At 38.4% G+C, this 10258-nt stretch overlaps 1 protein-coding gene across 1 annotated transcript in view; it reads left to right on the top strand.

Annotated features, from left to right (window-relative positions):
- The window catches only part of paqr7b (progestin and adipoQ receptor family member VII, b), a 7881-nt gene extending 1484 nt beyond the window's left edge, over positions 1-6397 (top strand). Inside the window, exon 2 of the mRNA XM_016675027.1 lies at positions 2510-6397. Within this exon, the coding sequence (XP_016530513.1) occupies positions 2523-3581 (1059 nt within the window). The 5' untranslated portion in view covers positions 2510-2522 and the 3' untranslated portion in view covers positions 3582-6397. The remainder of the gene's footprint in view (positions 1-2509) is intronic.
- The last annotated feature ends 3861 nt before the right edge of the window (positions 6398-10258 follow it).

The raw sequence follows: 10258 nt of genomic DNA, 5'->3' as shown, positions 1-10258 counted from the left end.
TATATATATATATATATATGTGTGTGCATTTTTGTGCATAGAAAACAACAGACTATGAGAAGTAGTCAGAAGCTCATAAACACTTTTAATTACATTGGACAGGAGTCTAAACAGGAAATGGATGTTGAAGCGGTCACTGGTTGCTGCAGCTTTCTTAGCATTGAGATTTGAAGATTTGTTTTACCTCCCTTACCATCTTGTGTACGGTGGAAAGATAAATATGGATGCTCGTCTAGTCTAGTTTCTAAAAGGTGCTTGATTTTAAATGTTTTAATTGTTGCTCTGACCACATATGCAAGTTAAGGCAAATCCCTATTTCTTGACTTCTGGAGATGAGCTCACAAGACCCTTTACTTAAACAGAGTCTTACAGTTTATGAAGCAATTAGAAAAAAAAGAGTAAGTAGTCAGGGAAGTCTATAGAATTTCACAAACATAGGAAATAAGAATGAGCTTAATAAGCATTGTTAATTTCTAAACTTATATGGTTTGATTGCTTTTCTGGTTCCAAATAAGTAAATATGAAAAGTTAATTGCAGACTGCTCTTTGACATTGTGCACGTTTTGGAAATAAATGCCACCGGTAACGCACAACAAGAAACGCTGGTTGTTTATAGCTTCAAAATATTCAAATAAAAATAAAAAAGTTTTGTTTTCTGATCAAAAAGAGATTACCCAAGAGCCAGTATTGTGACACAGAGCAAACATGTGTAATTGCAGACTTTTTATGGTTCAACTAAAAACAACTTTCTTATCTTTACTCAGGTCAGCTTGCAGTCGGTCTGTCGTAAACTGAGAACAACCACGCAGTCAACCTGCTGTCATTTCTACACCGATGGCGTCTATTAAAACAAATCTTATGCAAACACACCCAGTAGTTATGGATGTAAGGGAAAATTTATGAATCGGAAAATGCACATGACCAAACTGAAGAGCAGCCTTCAACAGCAATGCAAAACCTGCATGTAAATAAGGGCAATATGGGATCAACCAAGTTCAACTTGACAGGTTACAACTCGGCAGTAAAATGACAGCAAAACTGATGTTTTAGGTTCTAAATCTGTTTCAAAACGATTTATTGAACATTAAAGATGTCTTGTGCTTTTGGGATTTTTTTTTGTGCAGTTTTAGTTTAACAGCTGGAGCTATGTTTCTGAAAACCTTTTTAATCCCTCTCACTTGTCTCAGCCTAGAGATTCCTTCCTAGCAGCAGAACCTGCTGAGTGAAACCGAGTTTGTTAGCCGAGTTTATCCTTTCCAGCTGATGACAGCTAACAAATGTGAGATTGAACAAACCTCATTTATTATGCAAACATTTTAATAAATGTTTTTTAAGGTGGGAGGGTTAATATAATAATTTGGGTTGATTCGCCTTTAGTTACGTTATCCCGACAACTTCTGACCAGTGTAAAATCTGTTTGCTGCAAATATTGCCACCAGAATACCTTAAGCAGTGCTGAAAACTCTATAATTCACGATGTGACTGTCTGATCAGAAGATTAAAATCAATTGTGTTATTTAATATAAGGTGTAAAATACAGCCTGTGTAGATGAACTTTGCTTGGTGACAAGAGACAAGAAGGTCTAATTGGTTAGCTTTCTTTTATTTCTTAAACAAAAAAAGACAGTAATACAATGCATTTTCACAAAAAAACTAATACATCAGTGCATTAAAGAGAAAGATCCCTCTGAATTAAACTTTGTGACATTAACGTTGGTCTAATGGATAAAAAAAATTGTGCTTCAAGGAATCTTAAATCAGTGCAAAATAATTGAGTTGACGTTTAAGAAGTGTGGATATTGTAGTTTTTAACTGGTTCCGATGTCAAAAAAACCTGAAAAAAAATTATGGAATATTTATAAAATCTCTCTTGAAGTTCAGATTTGAAAAGTCTAAATATGTTTGATTTGTTAGCTAGATGCGCGCAGCTATAGTGCATACATAATTTAGAAGTTTTAAAGCCCTTTACTTTGGCTGTAAAGGACTTTAAAGATCCATTTAAAGATCTGAAGCAGATGCTAACTTTTGTAGCAGCTAGCAGTTAGCCAGTTGTAGTTTTTTCACAGTGAAAAACTTCCTTTTTGCCTGCTACTCTTTTTTTTTGTGTCAGGTATCAAAATTCTACCACACAAATGTGCAACTTAATGTTGCCAGCTAGCCTGATGTCCTGTCTTTTGTACCCGACTCTGTCAACACAACTGACCAATAACTCAAAGGCTGGCTCCTCTCCTACTTCAAAATGACATTGATGCAGGGCATCAAGTAAAAGCACTCACCAACGGCCCATAATAATAGCCTGGACAAGAAGAGTATACCACACAGCACTTTACGAGAAAGATTTCACCTAGTCAAGAAGTATTATGTCATTTTCATGTTGCAACTTGAGGATTACCAAATGAACTTTACTTAATATTGCTGTGCTCTGCGCAAAGGCACAAATACACACAGTTAGGAATGTCCTGTTCGTCAGATTCAAATGTTGATTGCCTCTTTTCTTTTTCCCCTCTAGTCTCCTGGTTGCAATGGCCACGGTAGTGATGGAGCAGATTGGCCGGCTTTTCATCAACGCCCAGCAGCTCCGGCAGATCCCTCAGCTGCTCGAGTCAGCCTTTCCGACGCTGCCTTGCACTGTGAAGATTTCTGATGTCCCAAGGGTGTTCCGCGAGCGCCACATCCTTACGGGCTACAGGCAGACGGACCAAAGCTGGCGGTACTACTTTCTCACCCTCTTCCAGAGGCACAATGAGACCCTCAATGTGTGGACCCACCTGCTGGCGGCCCTCATCATCCTTGTGAAGTGCCAGGAGATCTCAGAAACGGTGGATTTTCTGCGCGATCCTCATGCCCAGCCCCTCTTCATCGTCCTCCTGGCAGCCTTCACCTACCTCTCCTTTAGTGCTCTTGCCCACCTCCTCTCTGCCAAATCAGAGCTCTCATACTACACCTTCTACTTCCTCGACTACGTCGGGGTGTCCGTCTACCAATACGGGAGTGCTCTGGCGCACTACTACTACGCTATAGAGAAGGAGTGGCACAGTTCAGTGCAGGGCTTCTTTCTGCACACTGCTGCCTTTTTGGCTTGGCTCACTTGCTTCGGGTGCTGCTATGGCAAATATGCAAGGCACGACCTGCCCAAGTTTGCCCACAAGCTCCTCCAAGTGGTGCCGTCGGCGTTAGCTTACTGCTTAGACATCAGCCCCGTGGTCCACCGCATCTACAGCTGCTACTGGGAAGGCTGCTCCGACCCAATAGTGTGGTACCACGTCTACCAAGTGATCTTCTTCCTAATCAGCGCCTACTTCTTTTGCTGCCCACACCCAGAGAGCCTGCTCCCTGGGAAGTGTGACTTCTTTGGGCAGGGCCACCAGATCTTCCACGTGCTGGTGGTGGTGTGCACCCTGATGCAGATCGAAGCGCTGCGAACTGACTTCACAGAGCGCCGCCCGCTCTACGAGCGTCTCCACGGAGACCTCGCCCACGACGCCGTGGCGCTCTTCATCTTCACCACCTGCTGCTGCGCTCTCACCGCGTTTTATGTGCGCAACCGTGTGCGTGCCTCCCTCTACGAGAAGAAGGAGTGAGGACGGAGTACGTCCAAAAGCAAGGAGGGTTAATTTATTTTACTCTGTAGTGACGGTTTTAAAAATAATTAACATGTTTTTGTCTATGAGAAATATTGGTTTGTGACAGTGACTTTTGCTTATTTCTTCTGCCAAACTACAGTAAAGTAACGTGACTGAGGATGTGACACACAGTAAGGGAAACTGGGTCTGTGTTGGTAGCCATGCAAATGCTACTCAGCTGTTTTGCTTTAACATGTGAAAACTGTTATTTTATACAGGTGAGTAGATACATTGAAGAGTGATTCAAAATTCCCTTTGAACTTTGTTCTGTATAAGCTACCTGCCTTAATCAGATTGTAGCATTTTAAGTTATGCAAACAGTTCAATCAAAATTCATAGGCTGGAATCTAATAATTCCAAGCCAAAATCCTTTTAACTGCAGATTTTACCCAGCCTTTTAGTATCAAAACAGGTATATTTGTCTTTAATGGATAGTCTTGACTTTTTTGAAGTGAGGTTATATAAAATTATTATAAGTAATAGTTTCCTTACCTGGCTGACAATGAGTTTGTAGAAAGAAAAAAATAATGAAACTTCAGTGCAGTGGTGGGGTAACAGCTGGTCTGATGGAAGGCCATGCAATGAAACAGGTTTAGAAGTCTGGTAGTACTTTTAGTTTAAACTAAAAATACTACTACTAAAAATATGGAGCAAAAAGTATCCCTGGAAAAATGTGGATTAAGAGATTTAGTGGATGATGTAGAGAGTTCAAGCAACGCTGATTTTTGAAACCGAATCTCAAAAATGGATCAATCCCCTTTAAGTCAAATATAATATTCTTGATATACATATATGCTGACGTTCCATCCTAGTCTGAGCTGAGCAGCGATTTGCTTCTCATACTGGTCATCAACTAGTCAGAAGCAGATCTAGGGTGACTTCATGGCAGGGCTGCAAAATATCAGAAAAGCACGCTGAAGTTCCCAAATACGGCATTAATGATTTATGATTAATCCACATATTCCTGGATTTCTTTATAAATTTTCTTATTCATGATGTTCCCCCGCCACTTACGAGCTTTAGCATCAACAGCTGAAGGTATAAATCAAGTACAGGCACAGAGGATGACGGTTACAGAAATTATTATCTAAAATAACTTAATAGAACCTCTGTTAAAAAAAAGAGAAAACTATCTGTATAGTTTCTTTAGCATAATTGAGGACATTTTTAGTTAGCTACCTGAAAGTCACTTCTTGTATTTAAATAAGCCAACATTATTTATTTGGTGACCTTCTTTGAAAATGAGACTGGTACTCTGCATTGGTTCAGTGATGGATCACTGGAGTCTTTTTCGTTGTGTAACGAATATAATTCCTGTTGTTTTTTTTTTTTATCTAAGGGCTGAAGTGTCAGCTTTCGCCTCACATCCCATGATGTCAGTGCTTTGCGTGCATGTTTTTAATTAGTGACGGTGATGAGAGTTGAGCCACAAATGCCAAGTCTGAGTTGGAATGTTGAAGTTTTAGATTGTTTTTTTTTTGTTGTTTCTGTCTTCTTTTATGTGCCTCTACGCATGTCCTTTGGTACATACTGTGGATGTTAAGTGTGTGAATGTCAACGAAAGCTTAGCCTTGCACTTTTTTTCTTACCTTGTAAATAAGTTGTACTTCTCTCTAGAGAGTGTTGTCTCATTTTTACTACGTCTCACACACAATTCAGAACAGGTTTTGTTTTCTAATGGAGAATATCGCGTTCATATTTTTTTGCCAGACTTTATTGGTACTAATGCATTGTTTCATACTGCTGTTTTGTTACTTTGAAGAAGACGTTTATTGTCTTCAGAGCCCTTGGTTGACTTTTCTCATGAGACTTTCTCACATGGCTTTACAAGCAAATGTCACTTGGATTTTTGTCATAAAATCTCAAAATGTCAGAGATGATCAATATTCATTACCTCGCTCTCTGTTCACAACCGTGTTTAATGTGCCAATCAATCTGTTATTACTTCGGTGATGACGGTACTACTGAGAGATGACTAATCTGAATTTTTTTTTTTTTCGTCTCGGCCTACGATGCTGTTATTGGTGAAGTTTAAGCATCACAGTCCAAAACTGTGAAAGCCGAACGTTGACTATGGCATTTTCTAACTTGGTCTCATTATGCACTGCCTGAATCAACATTGTACATACTGTAACTGACAGTGCTGGCTATGTTTACATGCATGAAAACTGTATTTCTTCTGGTTTTGCGTGGCTTCTCTGAGATGACGTGATGCAAAACAACAACAACAACAAAAACTAAAAAAACAAAAACAAAAAAAAACTTGAGGAGAAAGACTGGATTCCAGTTCAGCTGCAGTGAAAACTAGTGAACAGCGCGATTCAGGCTGTCTTCACGCAGTCTAATGCTTTACTGAAAGGTGTCTTTATAGGCAAATGATTTCCTGTTGGTAAATGATGTCTGTAAACATCTCACCAGCCCTACTTGTATAGTAGCATAAGGACCAAAGCAGCGACTAGGCATTTAACTTTATGTCCTCTGTGAATTATTAAAAAGGAGAGGGAACAGCTGTAGAGCTCATAGCAGCATGGATAATCTCATAGATTATCCTAGTTGTATGGTGACAAACTGTTCAGAATATGGCCAGTATTCTCTGTTCATGTGTATGTAAACATAGCCTCAGATGACACTTAAAGTTTCTCTTTATTCTTTTCAAAAAAAAAAAGAAAAAAAAAAGCAGGGTCAGAGGGATCAGAATGGTTTCTGTCTCTAACAATATCTGTAACTGTACTAATATGATGTGCTATTAAAAAAAAAATAAAGTGTTACTGTAACTCAAAGAGTAATGTTTTTTTTTCCTCCCCCACCTAATAAATTTGACAAGGCATCAATTTATGCTTTTTAAAGGAATTAAAACAACATAAATATGTACAGTTAAGTTATGTATTAACTTAACTGTTAGTATACCCCTGGTAGATTTAAATTTCAAATGATTTTTTTACTTATTGTTTCCCATTTAAAATTAGACGAGACTTTCTCGAAAACAAACGTCAAAGAAATGTTACTTTTAAGATATTTTTGTTTCACATTTAATTAAATATGGCATGTTGAAAAATATGTATACCCTTCACAATAAGCAGTGAAAAAAAGTTGCATTATGGCAATCAAAATATATATATTGCTGACTAGCATTTTGCATGTTTCTGCTGGTATCTTGAAAGTTTATATTTGGTGATTAACTTCAATTCTTTCAGGTTGGAAAGCCTCCTTGCAATCACCCTAATCTTCAGCTCTCTCCACAAATTCTTAATCAGTTAAATTAACATTAAATAGTTGATTTCGCAGATGGATCATGTTGATGTGAAAGTCTCACAACTGAAAAATAAACCTTCATATATCTCGAGCCCATATATAAAGATTGTTTCTACACAATAATTGCTGGCTGTACAGTGATGAAATTTTACAATCTGTTTTGCATGCATGTTTGGTGCACAACCCTGATTCAAAAATAGGACATTGTGGCAAATGCAGCAAGTCTTACATACTGTACACCCTTAATTGCACAACATGAACTCAAAACATACATAAGCTCCTGCGCTGTTGTATTGTAACACTCAAAAATGTTGCTGTTTTTTTGTTTTTTTCTTTTAGCAAATCACTGAAATTGTGAGTCAATGTTAAAGTGTCGGTCATGAATCAGTTGAAAGCAGTTCATGAACATGGCTGTCCACCTACACAGACAGGAAAGAAGCCAAAAAGATCCAGTACAAGATGAGCTGTGGAGATCCAGGCCCAGGAGGGAGAAGATGGAGATGATGATGATGATGATGATGATGATGATGATGATGATGATGATGATGTTGATGATGATGATGAAGCCAGGACTGGATGATGTTGGATGAACTGGAGGAGTGTCCAGGAACGAGGTGAGTATACCATCAGAGGTGGAGGCCAGCAGGTGGTGCTGTTTTGTGTTAATGGTGGCCTCTCACTAGTCTCTTTGTCTTCATGCTGTCATGATAGCCGAGAATACAGATTAACCAGTGAATGGATGGTCCAGACACAGCTGTCTTTATACTACGGTTGAGACACAGTCGCTGCACTCAGGTGATCTCCATTCCACTCATTGTGAGGCTATACGAGCTCCAACCGGCTGAACCTCTGTTGAATTAGGCCAGTCACTTTAAAGGGGGGAGGGGAGGAATATTTATGCAAGCATCTATTTGAATTTATATGTCTTTAGTTATCATCATTTTGTAAAAATCTATTTTTACTTTGACTTTGAATTTATTTTTATTTTTTTTTCCCCCCCTGAATAAAGCCAAATTTTGTTAATCATGACTGATTTTTGTAAGCGGCAAAAAGACTAAACATTCAGGGGGGGGGTGAATATTTTTTCAAGTTTGTGGTTGGCATAAGCAGAATATAAAGAATGTCAACACACTGTAACTGTTCACCGTTTTGTTAACAGTAGCATGCATTTGCTATCGGCTGCAATCACAAGATTTTAACAAAAAGTGCTTTTGTACAGAAATTCTTCATTCTCTCAGTGCCTATGTTTGAGTGTAGACTCATTAGCCTCAACCTGCTACATCAGAGTTTTCAATGCCAGGGAGATACATCACTTTATGTTTCATATCTCACAGTGCCTTGAAAGCATATTGTTTAACCCATAACTCCATCAGTATTATGTGCTCTATCAAATGCATTACAGGCTGTTAATTTTATTTTCAGACCTTAAGCTGTATCCATTAAGCGTTAAATACCTATTACACAACTCAGGATCGCTTCTGCACCACTAGAGGGCAGACTTGTCATTTGATAAGAGTCCCGTTTTATTGCAGTATAAAACGTGACACTATCAGGCAGGGTATTTTAGGAATAAAATAATTAATAACGGGTTAATTCACAACCTGTTCACGAATACCTTTGAGGGGTTTTTTTTCAAATAAGTCGTTCATGACAATGGCGTTTTTGTTAGACTAAAAATGTGATCTATTACTCTGATCATTGGGCTGAAATATAATGACAGTAGTGATGTAATCTGAGCTGATTACTTTATGAAAAAAATAACTTGTACAATCCCTTTTATTCAACTCAATCAGCTCTAAATGGCTGCTGTAAAAAGAGCAACTTGTCATTTGGGGTTTCTCTCTATAGATGAGCTCCAACCTTTTGGAAATGTTTTTATCAGCCTCACCCCCCAAAAAGTGACATTTAAGCAGGTATAATTCCAATAGGGGGCACAAGAGATCCTCGTGTATTTCTAAATATAACCCTGCTACGTTATTGATGTGCCTCAGCACTTTATAAAGCACATGGGGGTCAGTTTAGATACATTTGTTGTGACCACTCACATAATTCATTACAAGCCATTTATATCTTTGATTAAACCGCAACTTATCACAAACTGTTCCCCTCCTTAAAAAGAAAAATCAACCTTCGGTGGAAATAAATAGTTGAGTCATTTGCATAAAGAAGAACATTGACAGTAAATCAATCCTAACCCTGATCCTGGAGCATCATCTAGCCCACACTGCAGTTTGTGGGTGGCACATATAGTTTAAAAGTGTGTCTATGGATGCTCTGTATGCTAAGGAGAGGTTGAGATGATTCTGATTCTTTTTATTTATATTTACATGGATTTCTTATTACATTTTGGAGGATTGTGTGGGTTTACAGATCACTTTGCCTTTAGTTTGTATTCATGAGGAGTACTGTTTATGCTGATCAACTTGACTTTATGCTCTCCACGTATGTATAATACATATTTTTTTCCTCTGCATGGAGGTGATTTCCTATTTTGTGTTAATGAGAACAAGGTAGTTATGGACAAGAATCATTGAATTTTAAGCCCAGAAATGGGCTCTAGGTACGTCTGCGTTAGATTTGATTAATTCACAGTAATACACACTCAGACGGTCCTAAATCAAATGGCAGAGATAGTGATAATTGCCTTACAGGCTGCTTCCTGTCCTCTAACTATCAATTTCTTTCTCAGACTCCATCAATTTTCAGAGGTCTGTTTCTGGAGCCGCTGAGCGTCCCTCTCTTTTGTCCTCACACGTCTCCTTTCCTCTCCTGGCCGCTTTAAACAAGGACCGCTCGTCTCCATTTCTTTTCTTAATGCTTCATTTGCTTTGTGTGTGTTATGTTGGGGTTATGGAGGAAGTATAGTTGCAGGTCTATGTTGTGTTTTGTACCTAAAGGTTTGACTTGTTCAACAGCCTTGCTCACAGCCGTTATACTTCTTTCTATTTCTGGCAGGTGACAGACAGCTTGAAGACTTTATTTTGCCCCCTGTTTACGTTGGGCAAATATATTCTGTGATTCCATCTACTTTCCACCAACATATTTCTGTTTTGTAAAGTTGAGCTAATTCCAATTTCTCACCAGAAACTGAAAATAAAGAATAAACCAAAAGCATTTTTTCAGCATCCGTCCCTACATGGTCGATAATTGTTTATAGTGGGAGCAGAAGGAATGTCACATGTATGTGTGTCACTCTGCAACAGGGTTCAGCATTATTTTAAAACCAAAAACAAAATGATTATAAAGTTTACATTTTAAGCTTAAATTGTCTTTAGCAGCTTATAAAATCGATTAGTGCTAGTTGTGCTGTTAGCATGGCTAGCGTGGCAAAAACTGCTGCCTCATGTAACATGGGAAATGTATATCTTTACATTAACTTTGGG

This window comes from Poecilia formosa, unplaced genomic scaffold, assembly GCF_000485575.1.
Source record: "Poecilia formosa unplaced genomic scaffold, Poecilia_formosa-5.1.2 Scaffold105, whole genome shotgun sequence".
In the NCBI taxonomy this organism is placed as follows: domain Eukaryota; kingdom Metazoa; phylum Chordata; class Actinopteri; order Cyprinodontiformes; family Poeciliidae; genus Poecilia; species Poecilia formosa.
The sequence above is the reverse complement of the archived record's forward strand: the minus strand, read 5'-3'. Positions and strand labels throughout refer to the sequence as shown.